Source organism: Microsporum canis, genomic scaffold, assembly GCF_000151145.1.
Source record: "Microsporum canis CBS 113480 supercont1.5 genomic scaffold, whole genome shotgun sequence".
Classification (NCBI taxonomy): Eukaryota; Fungi; Ascomycota; class Eurotiomycetes; order Onygenales; family Arthrodermataceae; genus Microsporum; species Microsporum canis.
In genome coordinates this window covers 1,076,985-1,090,932 of record NW_003299165.1, presented here as the reverse complement: position 1 = coordinate 1,090,932, position 13,948 = coordinate 1,076,985, and the positions used below count along the sequence as shown (strand labels likewise).

General features: G+C 47.2%; 7 protein-coding genes across 7 annotated transcripts; 2 read left to right on the top strand and 5 right to left on the bottom strand.

Annotated features, from left to right (window-relative positions):
* Positions 1-113: 113 nt before the first annotated feature.
* On the bottom strand, positions 114-1,220 carry MCYG_05485 (conserved hypothetical protein; the record flags this gene model as incomplete). The annotated part of the gene is made up of 3 exons (XM_002845570.1): positions 114-660; positions 738-832; positions 897-1,220. The coding sequence occupies 3 exons, from the start codon at positions 1,218-1,220 to the stop codon at positions 114-116; spliced, it is 966 nt and encodes a 321-aa protein (XP_002845616.1).
* A 652-nt stretch (positions 1,221-1,872) lies between these two features.
* MCYG_05484 (dienelactone hydrolase family protein) lies at positions 1,873-2,817 on the top strand (the record flags this gene model as incomplete). Its single annotated transcript, XM_002845569.1, has 4 exons — positions 1,873-1,960; positions 2,005-2,354; positions 2,460-2,547; positions 2,615-2,817. 4 exons carry the CDS (start codon positions 1,873-1,875, stop codon positions 2,815-2,817), a joined length of 729 nt encoding a protein of 242 aa, XP_002845615.1.
* A 299-nt stretch (positions 2,818-3,116) lies between these two features.
* MCYG_05483 (eukaryotic translation initiation factor 3) lies at positions 3,117-5,543 on the bottom strand (the record flags this gene model as incomplete). The annotated part of the gene is made up of 4 exons (XM_002845568.1): positions 3,117-3,539; positions 3,598-5,137; positions 5,200-5,405; positions 5,496-5,543. 4 exons carry the CDS (start codon positions 5,541-5,543, stop codon positions 3,117-3,119), a joined length of 2,217 nt encoding a protein of 738 aa, XP_002845614.1.
* Positions 5,544-6,129: 586 nt separating this feature from the next.
* On the bottom strand, positions 6,130-7,223 carry MCYG_05482 (SWIB/MDM2 domain-containing protein; the record flags this gene model as incomplete). Its single annotated transcript, XM_002845567.1, has 5 exons — positions 6,130-6,315; positions 6,375-6,428; positions 6,483-6,917; positions 6,997-7,133; positions 7,217-7,223. 5 exons carry the CDS (start codon positions 7,221-7,223, stop codon positions 6,130-6,132), a joined length of 819 nt encoding a protein of 272 aa, XP_002845613.1.
* Positions 7,224-7,598: 375 nt separating this feature from the next.
* Positions 7,599-10,230, bottom strand: MCYG_05481 (C6 zinc finger domain-containing protein; the record flags this gene model as incomplete). Its single annotated transcript, XM_002845566.1, has 5 exons — positions 7,599-7,697; positions 7,774-8,753; positions 8,818-9,980; positions 10,062-10,088; positions 10,169-10,230. The coding sequence occupies 5 exons, from the start codon at positions 10,228-10,230 to the stop codon at positions 7,599-7,601; spliced, it is 2,331 nt and encodes a 776-aa protein (XP_002845612.1).
* Positions 10,231-11,202: 972 nt separating this feature from the next.
* MCYG_05480 (presequence translocated-associated motor subunit pam17) lies at positions 11,203-12,140 on the top strand (the record flags this gene model as incomplete). Its single annotated transcript, XM_002845565.1, has 2 exons — positions 11,203-11,895; positions 11,967-12,140. 2 exons carry the CDS (start codon positions 11,203-11,205, stop codon positions 12,138-12,140), a joined length of 867 nt encoding a protein of 288 aa, XP_002845611.1.
* A 271-nt stretch (positions 12,141-12,411) lies between these two features.
* On the bottom strand, positions 12,412-13,676 carry MCYG_05479 (conserved hypothetical protein; the record flags this gene model as incomplete). The annotated part of the gene is made up of 3 exons (XM_002845564.1): positions 12,412-12,474; positions 12,542-13,327; positions 13,383-13,676. The coding sequence occupies 3 exons, from the start codon at positions 13,674-13,676 to the stop codon at positions 12,412-12,414; spliced, it is 1,143 nt and encodes a 380-aa protein (XP_002845610.1).
* Positions 13,677-13,948: the final 272 nt, after the last annotated feature.

The following is a 13,948-nucleotide window of genomic DNA, read 5'->3' as shown; positions in this document are numbered from 1 at the left end:
CAGTATATTCTAGCACATAGTTGATCTTTATAAATAGATCCAGCCTTATACTTCGCTTCTATTACATATTTAAGACTATCTAATAAATAGCTTTTATGCAAAATGGTAGTCTCTTACGTATAATTCTGATGCCACGTATAACCCCCCTTATCTGCACTACCTTTCACTAGCTTCTTCACATACTCCAGAGCATCATAGGGCTCTCTACCCAATAACTCGCCCATCAAGGGGTCTACTGTTGCAGCATCCCCCCTTTCCATCGATTCTACCAGGCTCTGCCAGCTCGTGAAAAAGGCTGCTGACTTTCCTCCTCTGCCATCTTTTGCATCTTCCTTGGCCATTATATGAGGGAACTCTTCCTTCGACACCCGCTTGACCTCGATTTGCTTACCAGTAGCATCCGATATAGCATTAATAACATCTGTTAGCTTATAGGTGCGAGAACCGGTGAGCAAAGCAATATGATTCTTCAATCTCAAGCTTGTTGGATCGCGAAGGATAAGCTGTGCGGTGGCTTCACCCAGCTCATCACGGGAAGCGAATGCAACAAGGCCATCACCAGAGAGGTATATGGTAGTTGTGTTTGGGTACCAGAAGACAAAGACAGGAAAGGCATCGATGTAAACCCCTTCACGAACAGAGGTGTATGGTAACCCGGAGCTGTGGGTTGGTTAGAAAAACACGTTTCACAAAACATTAGCCATTAATCGGGGGAGTAATAGAAATGGGCGACGAACTCTTCCAAGAGCTTTTCGGTCACATAGTGAGCTTGCTGAACAGAAGCTGTGGACTCTGATCCGTATCCGCCAAATGCAAGGCTGGAGTAATACACCTAATCACAGCATTCTCGTTAAATTCAACAGACACAGAAATCTGCAATGCGTCAAAACACTTACATGGCCAACTTTTGCTTCGACGGATGCTTTTACCACCTGTTCATGTTGCCTGTTTCGTTTCTCTGTGTTCACTTCAGGGCTGGAGACGAAGAAGAAACGCTCGATACCCTGCAATGCATCTACCAGCGATTTTGGATCATTGTAGTCCAGGCAGCGGAATTGGATTCCAGGATAGGCCTTTTGAAGCTCGAGGCCAGTTTGAGGTCTTGACGATGCCGCCGCAAGCTGCGAAGGATCTGAGATGTTCTTGTACAAAGTAGCAAGGACAGAGCCACCCAGGCCGCTGGATGCGCCAGTCACTAGATATTTGACTGGGCTGAGCATGGCTCGAGTAGGTGGTATTTATACTGAATGAAATTAAAACAGTCAGGGAGGTTGTTTGGCGGCTGATGGACGATGGAGATTGTAGATGGGAATGGCATCTTTTTTATAGCAGCCTTCCTCATGATAGGCCCTCTTTTGCGCCATAGTGATGATTTATAGAATGTCACCGCATCGGACTGAATAATTCCTCCTATAGTCGCTAATAATCATAGATTATATCAAATCTCGGAGACATTAACGGTCGATGGCCAGCGCTTTGAGATGTTCAGCCACAGACTGTGACTGGAAATGTTGCCGAGTCGGACCAACATTGGAAGATCCACCTGCAGGGTCCCCTTGTTCTGGCCTCCAAGATGCCATTTAACTCGTATTCGACGTGGACACACACAGCGATGGCAGCCTGCTATGGAGGGTCTGGTGAAGAGAGGGGCCCATCTTTGTCTTGGATGGTATAAAATACTGCCGACTTACTCCAAACACACCAAAAAGAGCCGCCTCAGAGCGTGGATGGTGGTAAATACGGTGTAAACCTCGAATACAGCTAAAATACGCTCATTCACAGTACGAGAAGCACATCTAAAAAATCGCCGTCTACATCATCCATCTTACCAATCTAGCAATCCACAAGAGTAAAGCTTCAAATACGTACAGGATGGCTTCTAATCCGCCAGCAGAGTGCTGCATCAGGGGCTTCATACACGAAGGCACCGTTACCGGCGAAACGAAGAAGATAGGAAACAGTGAGTAGTTCGGCCATGCATGGTGTTTCTATATCGATAGATAGCTAACCAGACCACAGCTGATATCTACTTTGCCCAGCCAAAGGAATCCAACAAGAAGGCTGGAAAGGCGGTTATCATTCTCTCAGATGTGATGGGCATACATTCCAACTCCCAGCTGCTTGCAGACTACATCGCGGCCCAGGGCTACCTCACAGTGATCCCTGACTTGTTCCACGGCGACAAGCTGACGCCCGACTGTTTCAAGCCTGACTCTGGGTTTGATCTCTATGGCTGGCTGGCAAAGCATGGCACTGACGTCGTCGACCCTATCGTCGAGTCTACTGTGAAGCTGCTGCGGGAAGAGCATGGAATCGAGAAACTCGGTGGCGTGGGATACTGCTTTGGTGGCAAGGTATGAATTATATCGTCCCGCTTTTCAAATATTGATATGTGATATATTTAATACATGATCCTGACCGGTTTTAAGTATGTATGTCGTTTCTTGAAAGGCGGCAAGCTAAACGTTGGATACACGGCCCATCCATCATTCGTCTCGCGGGAGGAGCTATCTGCCATAGAAGGACCCCTATCCATTGCAGCTGCTGGTATGTCCTTTGTCTCTTCGCTGTATACACGAGGTTCCCAGTTAACTAGATCTGCCTGTCTGTATAGAGGTTGACGAAATCCTAACGACACCCCTGCGTCATGAGTCTGAGGAGATTCTGGCAAAAGTCGGCAAGCCATACCAGATAAGCCTATATGGAGGAGTGTCTCATGGGTTTGCTGTCCGTGGTGACTTGTCTAACCCGGATATCATGTTCGCAAAAGAACAGGCGTTGGCCCAGGCGCTGGCTTGGTTTGGCCAATATCTGTGAGAACAGTTTTGGTAGATCAGACGAAACGACCAGGTACATGAAGCGAGAAGAAAAAAAAAAAAGAAAAAGAAACATTGAAATCTCTATGATGATTCATTGCAACCATAGATGTATCTGGCCGAATAAAAAAATTTATCAGAATCCTTCGAAGGTATTCCGCCCTTTTCTGTCCTTCCTGCGCCTCTCATTTCGACGTAACCATACAAAAAGACATGACATGACATGATATGATAGAAAAGGATTAAGGTCGAAATGAGAAGAAAATAAAAAATAAAATAAAAGCAAAATATCGAGAGCAATTAAGTAATGATCTCTTCGGTCTCTTCAATGATTTCTTCCACAATTTCTTCCACCACTGTATCGCCCTCAGCGGCCGAAATAGTGGGTTGGGCAACTATGTCATCATCTGGGTCTTGGGATAGGCCGAGGTCTTCCCTCTCCTCAAGAATCATTTGCTTCTCCTTCCTGAGCCAGGCAGTCCATTCGCTGAGGACTCTCTTCCTCATCTCAACGATGGCAGTGTTGGCGATATCAACAGCATACTTGTCTTCCTCGTCAAATTCGCGAGAGTACTCGCGGAGGTTCTTGCGGACTTGTTTCTGCTCTTCCTTTGAGAGGAAAGTTGGGGGTCGTGGGCGCCAGAGGAGTTGTTTGAACTTCTCGGTGGGATGTTCGGCTAGTGTTGTGCCAGAGAATGTGTGAATGTTGTAGCCGTTTTCCAACTGCGTATAGGTTAGCACTGACATCTACAATATGAACAAGGCTTTTAGTTACACATACCGAGTGAGTCCAAGCAGAGGCACTAGAGACTACAAATCGGCCAGTTGGATCCCAGTCGACATCGGTCACACCGAAATGATCAACGGTCTTCATGAGCTGAAGGTTGGCTGATAGATCCTTCTCGCTCTCTGACTTTTCGCCTTCAAAGTCCAAATCCCAAAAATCAAGATCAAAATTCTGCTGCGAATGGACCGTGGCCACAACAACGAATCGGCCCTTGGGAGACCAGTAGATCCCGTTGCTTGTCTTCTTTTCGATGGTGCGAATGAGTTTGAAGTTACCAATAGCACCACCCTTGACTTTCTCGGGGCAGAAGAAAGAGACGGCAGTTTTTGGAGCAACGGCCGAACCAGCGGGGGCTTCACCAGTTGTGATGAGGACAAATCGATCACCTTTGGGCTCCCAAGCAAAATTTATAACGGTATCCTTTAGCGAGTCAACAACCTCGACTGGAACACCCTTCTCTTTCACTCGGAAGATCTCTAGGTTAGTAGCCATTGACTTCTTGGACTTAGAGTGTCGGTCGACCTTGACGCAGACATAGGCACCCTGGGACTGCCAATGTAGTTTCACATCGGAGACATTGAAAAGATTTCGGGTGCGGACAATCTCCTTTGAGGGTATACTCATGAGGCCAACCTTGGCTGGGTTGCTTCCGATTTCAGGGGTCCAGAAGCTGAGGAGCTGTTCATTGTGTTTGACACCCTCTCTCTGGACTGTGGCAGGTGACCATTCGAAATCCATAACACCCTCAACTTTGACTACGGTCTTGTCTAGGAGGTTCATGCGAGGTAGTTCGTAGATGGAGATGGACTGGTGTTGAAGCATACGGGCAACATATTTCTCATCTGCTGACCATTTAAACGCGGGCCATTGTACTTTCTTTTTTGGTGCGGCGGCATCACCATCGGCGCCGGCGGGAGCAGATAGGTCATAGCTAACGAAGGATCGGAGAGGCTTTCCGGTTGTAATATCCCAAATGATTATATTCTTTCCATCTTCATCATATGTTAAAACACCAGGTGCACCCTCTATCTGGATCGGACGACTGGACCATGTGGTGATATAGTTTTCTCCTGGCGAGAACTCGACAAGTTGAACAAATGGATGAGGAAATTGTTTTTGTTTGCTGAACTGGGGTCCTCCCCAGAGTTGGACGCCCTGTGGGTGAACGGAAGCCAGGTATGTGCCCATTGGAGACCATTGTACGAACAATTGCGTCCAGTGGTCTCGGTCAACAACATTTTCTGGAGGATCCTTCTTCATATTCCAAAACACGCCAACCTTGTCGCCACGGTACATCGCAAACTGGTCACGGGCGTTGGGGTCGCCCAGCCATGATCGGAGGTGCTCCTTTTCTTGGAACGGTTCGATTTTTGGGGGTTTGTATTCCTCATCTATCCGGCCTTCGCGTCCATATCGGTCTATATCAGTAAGTTTGTTTACTGATAGGGTGTGTTTCTTATCCAGAGGCGTTCCATGAAGAGTCTTTATAGCAGCAAAGGCTTCCTCGGGGGTGTCATATTCAACAAAAGCGAAACTGCCAAAAATTTTGATCAGTATGTATACAAACTCCCTATTTAACCGCATACCGGGTCTCACCCTTCAGACATTCCATTTTCATTCATTGGTAAAAAGATCTGGCGGCTTGGGTCCATGCTACTCGAGGCGGGGCCATCACCACCTTTCTTAATCTTCTTTAACAAGAATTTAATCAACTTGGCCTTGTTATCCTCGGAGACGATCGGGAGTCCGTCGAAAACGACAAAGGTGTCCAGTCCTTCCTCCAGTCGGACCTCGAATTCAGCCTTTAAATCTGTTAGAAACTGTTAGTTGGGCGGGCAGAAATTCAACGTGGGTTTTCCCGAGTGTGGCATGCCTGAGAAATCGATCTCGACCTCATCCTGCTGCAGGTCCTGCTCGGTCAAAGTATCAAACGTCGACATCGTTGCGGTCGGAAGCCTCTAAAGAGCTGCTCTGGCGTGGAAGCGAGCAACTGCGGGACGAGTTTACAGGCAAAGTAAGCAAATTTGTGGTGGAGGAAAGAAATCAATTTTTTGTATGTGGAAAAAAAAAAGTTGCAAAAGCGTTGTGTGGGCCATTCCGCATCGGGGCTAGCGCGGTAGCGTCCCAAAACTTGCCATGTTGGAAGTAGAGAAAGCAGAAGATGAAGAAGAGATGAAGAGACGGAGACTGAGCTGACATGGACAAGAGAGACGAGGTAGAGGAAGCTTGAGGTATTCTGTTTCATTTGATCCGACCGCTAACTCCAAGCTAGATATGAAGATATGCCCTATAGAATGCACCACTGACGCCTCCCAGTGAAGATGGCAATAGATAGTAACAGAGTAAAGAAAGACAAGAGACGCCGTTTCGCAGGTGTGAATTGAATGAGCCGTCGCTGATCTTGTAACGCGAAGGGGAGGAAGGAGACAATAAATCCAGAGGAAAAGAAAGGTCGTTATCGTAAGAGGGAGCCATGGATACGGGCAGGTCAACTCAAACCAATTAATTCCAAAAAAGCCAAGTTGGTCACTCCTCTGGGTCGTAGAGATTCTGGTTAAGGATCTTGGTCATTGTGAACATGTGTATACGGTCTTGTTTAAAAACAGGGCGCATGAGGCCGTCGCACCGGATCTGGCGACGATCGGCCGGGTCCTGAAGCTCGTTCTCACGGATGTATTCCCAGACTTTCTTTACCGTCTGTGGTCGCGAAAGCTGCTTGGCAGGTTAGTAGCAGAACAGGTTGGTATCAGTATAACAACATATCAACTCACAGTCACTTCGCCGCCAAGTAGGGCAGATAATGCAGGTGAAAGTGCCATCGGTTTCTGGGAAATGTTAATAGATGCTTAGATGCAAAATGTGGTAAGGAGGTTGCATACGTGGAAGCCACCCGTGCGGTTCACTTCTTTCTTATTATCCGCACCCGATCCATCCACGTCCGAATCATCGGATGCTTTCACTCTCTTCGCAGTTTTGGAGGTGCTCTTCCGTTTCTTCTTGACCAGTCCGGTCTTTCTTGAATTAGCACCACGTGTCGTCCGGGCTCGTAGGTTCTCCTCTGCTTGCAGTTTCGCCGCAAAAGCAGCGTCGGAGTCCACGACGTCATTTTTCTGCTTCTTCACGGGAGGCGGAGAGGAGTCTGTTATATCCGGTATAGCTTCCGGGTCCACGCTGCGTTTTTGTGGTGGAGAGGGCGAAGTATGGCCATTGGCGACGGGCCGGGACGAGACGACTGGCTCCGGCTCAGCTTTGACGACGTTGGACTGCTCGGCAAACATATCGAAGCGCTCCATGATCAGTTCCTTGAGGGCAGCCTATGCAGATATCAGCATCGATTTGGAATTTCATAATGTATAAGCAAAGTTTGGGGTTAAGGAAGCTAGGGATGCTGACCTTATAGGGAGTTAGGTCATGGCCGATAGTTTCCTGTAGACCTCTACGAATGCGCTTTTCTGAGATGGTTGTGAGGTCACTACTGGCCAGGATAGAATCAATTATGGTGGTATAAGAAGCTTTTTTATCTGGCGACACTATATGAGAGTGAAGAAATGAGCAAAGAGTCAGTTCATCTAACCCTTTCAACATAATGAAGGTGAGAGAAAGGAGCTCTCACAGTCCATTTTGACAACGCTCATTAAGAGGCCAAGCGCAGTAGCAAAGATAGACAAGCTAAGTAATGTATCTATAAAAACAAACAAAGCTGGAAGATGCAGGTAAGCGCTGTGGTGCGGGGAAGAAATGATGAAAGAGAAAGTCTGGAGAGAAGGTGAAGAAGTATAGGACGAAGAAGGAGATGAAGAAGCCGGAGAAGCCTTTATTTTAGCGCGGCCGGCGGGGGCGAAAAGACGCGAGATGCGCTGCATCAGCCGCCCGGAAATCTAATAATAGTTCACCCGCGATCGGTACACCCAAGCCAGACGCAATCACGGCGGCTAATTACAGGTTCAGTAGCCCAATAGGCGTAGGCGTGATATATGTATACACCTATAGCTAATTTACATCATTATCATGCCAGAAATTTCGTCATCAGCAAGGACATTCACGGCAGGGCTTCCCCGCCAGGACCTCTGCATGAGCTTTCTCGCCCCCCGTATCTACAAAATAGCATATTAGTGGGAGGAATTTAATTTAAGCGCACGGATAAATGAAGCTTCATGGAGTGATGCTGACCTGTTTCATGCCGACGCTTTCAAAGCCCTGAACACGCTCACTGACCTGCTGCCGCTGGCCTACATCCTGGCTCTCACAACCGGCAGTGAAGAGCGGGAACAGAACACACACTTCCTCCTGCCCACCGCGAGAAACCTGATTGAGCGTTTCGAAAAGTGCATCAACCAGACCTCTGACGATCGGATCTGAGGCCTTACGACCGAAAACCCTTCGATGAAGATGGATCATCCCTGCAAGTCGATATGCCTCGTCCACTGCAGCCATGCCGGGCTCTACCGGTTTATGGTGGTGTATTCTACGTCCCCGTGTACGAACAGGATTTGCTGCCTCCATGTCTTGCAACAGCTTCTCCGCCCTGTCGAGCACATGCGCTGGCGGATGCCAGCTTGTAAAGAGACGTCCCGCTGGGTCGACACGTACATTGTCGCACTGGTGCGTCAACACACTTAACCGCGATAAAAGTGAGCAACATCGGGGAGTAAACCCCATGAAACAGTCGATTTCAAGCTCTTTGTCTAGAACCATATCTTGACCCTTTCCTGCTGGAGTATCAAGCGGCCAATAAGTGCCATTAAACAATGGCGGCTCTGCTCGTCTGGAGGAAAGGCTGCCAAAGAGGTCTAGATACACTAGCCAGCGGTGGAGGAAGGAATTAACCTGCCCAGTAAAATGACTAGGGTCTGCCTTTTGGCGTGCAAGGAATATCTCGCGTGCTGTCATCAGATGGCTTTCCCATCGGATGGGAACCTCAAATGTAGTAGGTGATATTACTTTAAGGGAGACTAGCATGATCGCCGTGGCCAAGGTTGCAGCAGACGTTTTCTTGTTCTGGTCATTTAGAGCGTGTCGAAGGGACGGGAACACGGAGCTAGTCCAACGGGCGATGCGTGTGTATGGTTCTGCATGGCCCAAAAGACGCGCCCTATGGCTTGCTGAATATGTCAGCAACAAGTTTAAAATGTTTTCGTCTTCAATAGCCACTATATACGCATATTAATGCCGATCCCGGTTTAGGTGTTTAGGGTTGAAGGAAGTTTAACATACTTGAAGGTAGTACCGTTGCGAAAGGGTTCATGAAGCAATCATGGGGTACCAAAATTCGAGCTGTATGGTTTATAAAATGATGGAAATAGAGCATATTTATCGGGCTATCAAGTAAAGTAGGCGGTAGCGGTGATAGAAATCTTGATATATATATCGGGACAGGTTTGGCATAATAGCCTCCTCTAGAAAAGACAGTTGTCACGTTTCGTTGATTTTCCATTGGCATGCCCTCTGGCGAAGAGGACGGAGTAGTAGTGCCGCTAGAACCTGTATAGCATGGAATGATTCTAGCACTGTCAACATCCCTTATAGAATGGTCGCGAAGGCTCGCTAGGAATTCAATATCCCTATGCACATCCAAATCGGGCTCGCCGCGGTCTAATCCATAGTCCCTTACATGGTTTGGGTCAGGCCCAGGCGGGATCGCATGAGACAACAATGAGTCTACAGAAACACGATGCATATCCGAAAATGCATTAACGTCACCCGTTGTCGAAGTTGACGAGAATTGCAGAAAAGTTTCATCTGATGCGGACGAGCCTGGCGAGCCTTTAGTAGTAACACTAGGCGAGAGAAACATTGGTATATTATTGGTTAGAAACCCGTGGCTAGGTAGTGATGTACTCATTAGGCTTGGAGGGCCTACATGCCGAGTAGAGGAGCTAGATGGAATAACTTGGTTATTCTCACTCGGCGAGATTTTCTGATGTTGTAACAATGGAGTTGAATATCCCTGTGGCGTATCGGGATTGGAGCCTGGTGAGTACGGCAGCCATGCTTGATCCGCAGTCGTTCTTGTTTGAGCGCTGGTACCGCTAGGTGGTAAATATTGCACATTGTTGGTTGTCATAATTGGGCTCTCAAACCGCCCTGTAGACACCCCATCCTGACCCGGACTGATTTTATTGACCTGGCTTTGGTATTGCTGTATCGGCATGAAGATATGATTTACAGCAGAGATAGGGGAGCCACTTGCCCTATCATTTCCGGAATTTGGAGTAGATGGCGACAAAGGAGGCGGTATAGATTCGTTATCCAGTCTAGTATTCTCAGCTATGGCTCGCTTCTTTGATCGACCCTCCCAATTTAACCGGATGCTATAATCGCACTTGTCACCCTGGCGCTTGCAATTGAGACATGCCGGCTTCTCTTCACCGCTGTACCTACATTGTTAGCATTCTATATATTAAATTATAATAAAGTTATATAATAGAAGGCTTACTATATAACGGGTATGTACGTACCATTTCACTTTCCGAGCCTTGCATGGCCTATCTCGTAGCTAATTAGACGCTATCTTTGCTCTTTAAAGTGAGTAAAATCATGGCGTTATTCCTAAAGCACGACGTACCAACAGCCTTTTCTACTTCTCCTTTTTGGTTCTGGAGCGCCTGGTTTCTTCGGACGAGGCATTTTTCTTTAATTTTCAGTTTCACTATTGGTAGATACCAGGTGTTTGTATACTCGAATATAGACGAGTTATTATTCTCGATTCTCGTCCTCGCAGCTATCACGGAAATGCGCCTGTCAACCAAGCATATGGAAACAGGTGCGGACTTAGGTGCATCCTTTCCTAGCCTGGCACGGGTTGATATATGAAGATAGCCAAGGTATAGTACGTGTTTTTGTAAATAGTATGAGAGCTCTTGTCAGAAGCCCTCAAGTTGGTATATTTGCTTGCAGTTGGTATAACACCGGTCTGAGTATGAGGTGGGAGGGGATCTGGTATCGTAAGTACACCAGGCTGTGGCAGCAAGGCCAGCTCAACATCAATATGTCAATAGAGAGCACAATCCTATAACACAGGTAAATAAGAAGTAAGTTAAGCACAAGTTGAGATATTATCAACTGCCACAAGACACAGGCCCAAGTCGATTACTTGCAATTCTTTCGTATTCAAATCTTCATCAATTCAATTACTTCTTCAACTTGCTTTTTATATCACGTGATAGTCATGGGCTGTGTATTGGTAATTAGCTTCAAGATATTCATTAACCATTTTCAGTTCTGTCACGATCAATCTATATTAACGTCTATTGGTTATATTTTGTATAGGATGCCTGCTAATTGGCCATATTATGTCGGGACCTTGGGCCATGAGACCACGGGATAAAAACACCTATCTGCCCCATGGAAACATGAGTGATAAGGTGCGAGCCGTAGAGTCGAATGGATGACTAATCCAACATATTATGATGACTCAGCGGTGTATTTCCCAATTAAGCAATGCTTAGTAACAACCATAATATCACTGGGTCTGATACAGATCATGTGATATAAAGAGGCTCCTTACCTAATTGATATCTTGGCAAGATCGAAATGCTTTCTTTTTGGGCGAAAAAGATATCAAGAACGTCGTCGAGCTTCGACATCACCACACGCACAATGAGCCATCTCACAGCCATGAATACTCCAATCCGTGCTTCTGTCCTCAGCGGCAGGCTCTCCAGCGCCTGGTCGCCGCTGGCCACCGGTACCAGTTCGTCAATGTCAGTGCCGGGATATCACCATCAGCCATGCCGCCGGTCAGCATTTTTGCCAACGCCGTTAAAACATCAGCCCAAACGAGCTGCAAGCAGTGCTACACCATGCAAATCACCAATGCGTCCTTTTACTCAATCATCAGCAATATGCAGAGGAATTACCAGCCCGTCCTCCGTATCAGTCCCCGCCCTTTTATCCATTATCCGACACTCTTCCCCTAGTTCACGACGTAACTCGTCTACTTCTACCCAAGCTGCCCCGTCCAGCAGCAATTCCGCCAGCACTACTACAAACTCCGCTGATACCCCTGTAAAGCTGGATTGGAACTCATTTTTCCAGCTCCGCGCCTCTCGCCGGAAATACTCTCTCATTTCTTCTATTCTCGCTGCATTCACGACCACTGCAGCTGGAGGCCAGATCCTAGCTACGCAAAACCTGGAGAGTCTTGGAGCACAGATTATGGGCTTTGACCCACTGATTGTGCTTGGATTAGCCACTGCTGCTTCCGGAGCATTAGGCTGGTTAGCTGGTCCATTCTTAGGCAACGGGCTATGGGGGTTGGTGTACCGGAAGTATAAGAGTGCCGTCACTATTGTATGCCATCCGTCCATATATTCTTCATACAATATCTATTGGTTATTTGCTAATCTTAAATAATTTGATAGAAAGAGAAAGAATTCTATAACAGAATAAAACGCTTCCGCGTTGACCCCTCTGCCAATTCGTTTGCTAACCCGGTGCCAGACTATTACGGCGAGAAAATTGGCAGTGTTCAAGGCTACCGACAGTGGCTGAAAGATCAGCGGGCATATAATCGTAAAAAGCGGAATTTTGTCTAGACGGCCTGGTTGGCTATGATTGGGTTGTGCGGGCCTTTTGTTATGATTTCACCTTTTATTATCTTAGGTGTACCCTTCTTTTTTACTTTTGTGTTTGAAATTCTGCGTATATTCATTGTCGACCTGCGCCTAGCGAGGGGGAGACAGAACCTGTATAATCTTTGCATGTCGGCTAATTCCCTGCTCTGCACTTACTCCCGGAATAATTTCATTCTCTTATACGTACGTGATGGTCCTAAATCATATCCCTCGGGAAAAAAAGAAGGAAACCTTAATAATTTCCTATCTCGTTGGTCATGAAGCTCGTCTTAATATTAAGAGCAAATTTGCCCACCTACGACCCACCAGAATGAACCATCTGCTGCCTCCCCCCTACCTTACATCCAAGGGTCGTCACACACCAATTCCATGGTAGGCACTCCCTCCAACTCCTTCTCTCTGGCGCCGGGAAGAGGTTGAGCACAGGGATCCTGAGTAAAGTTCACTATACAATCCCTCAAAAATGCCCGGAGAATCTGATACCCATTATCTGCTGCCCGAATTGAGCTGAAGCGGATATTAATTTCAGTTTCCGCAGAGTTCTCAGTCATCCTATCCCCCATGCTAAAGTCAACGGGCATTTTAGCTTTCAAGTGCCTGGCAATGTAACTGTAACGCTTCGGATCCTGATCTCCACGAACTACTAAGCAGCGAGAATACAGCTGGTCTGAAATGTTTTGCTGCATGGCCTTTGAAACTGGGTATGTAGGAGTCTTTGAAAGTCTAACATCGACTCTGGAATCGTTGAAGTAGACACCGTGGTTGGCTGCGAAGTTGACGTAGGCAGCAGCATCCTTGCCCTGAACAAAGGTCACAACTCCCATATGGTATCCTGCAAAGGCTTCCATGTTCATGATATGAGCCGAGTATACTGGTCCTCCCCGAATGGCAGAGAGAAGCGTTTTCATGTCGACATCAAGAGGAAGATGAGTCAGAAAAACCGTTCGATAGGCATCCTTATCGTCAAATCGGGGGGTATAAACTAGGCCATGGGCTAAAAAGTCTTGATTAGGGCTCTGCCAGCCAGAGGATAACCTTCCTTCAAATTTCCCATAATCATTGTTGGCCAATGTATCCGTCCAGGAGATATATCCGTCCCAAGGCTGGACTTTTGCAGGCGTAGGAGGCGAAGAACTAGAGGTGAAGAACTGCAGATGCTGTTAATCTCGGAGCGTCAACGCCACCGCTGAAGAGATCACGTACTTCATCATCCTCAGAATCAGTAACGATTAAGCTCTTTCCTCTTCCACAATGATGGATGAGGTCGTTGACAGAGCCTACTCCCTCTACCAGGGTCTCGTTGAGATCAAACGATGACTTGATAGTAACGGGGGTGAGAGGCGTAGCCGGGTTCTCCTTCGTGCTGGCCATGCTGCCCATGCTGCTCAGACATGACTCGAAGGCGTCCAAGTCATCGAGAAGGTAAGGTGAAGTCTCATCGGCGCGAGCTGCAGTGACTTCGCCCTCCAAGCCATCAAAGAGGCTTGGTTTCCACATTATTGTAGCTCTTTTTGTCCCAGAATTCACTTCCTTGAGGGTCTTATGGGCTAACAGCAAACAACAACCAACTAAGAACCGAGAGTGAGCCGAGATATTTGTGATAGAAGGGGGCAAAGAAAGAAGTTGAGGAAGTTGATGAGAAAGAGAAAGAAAGCTGAAGCCGAAGTAAACGGAGGAAAAGGGGGGCTGGCAACAACACAGCAAACGACACTGAAAGAAAAAAGGGACACCTCCCAGCCCCTTCTTCTTTTTTATTCTGTAACTGAAGA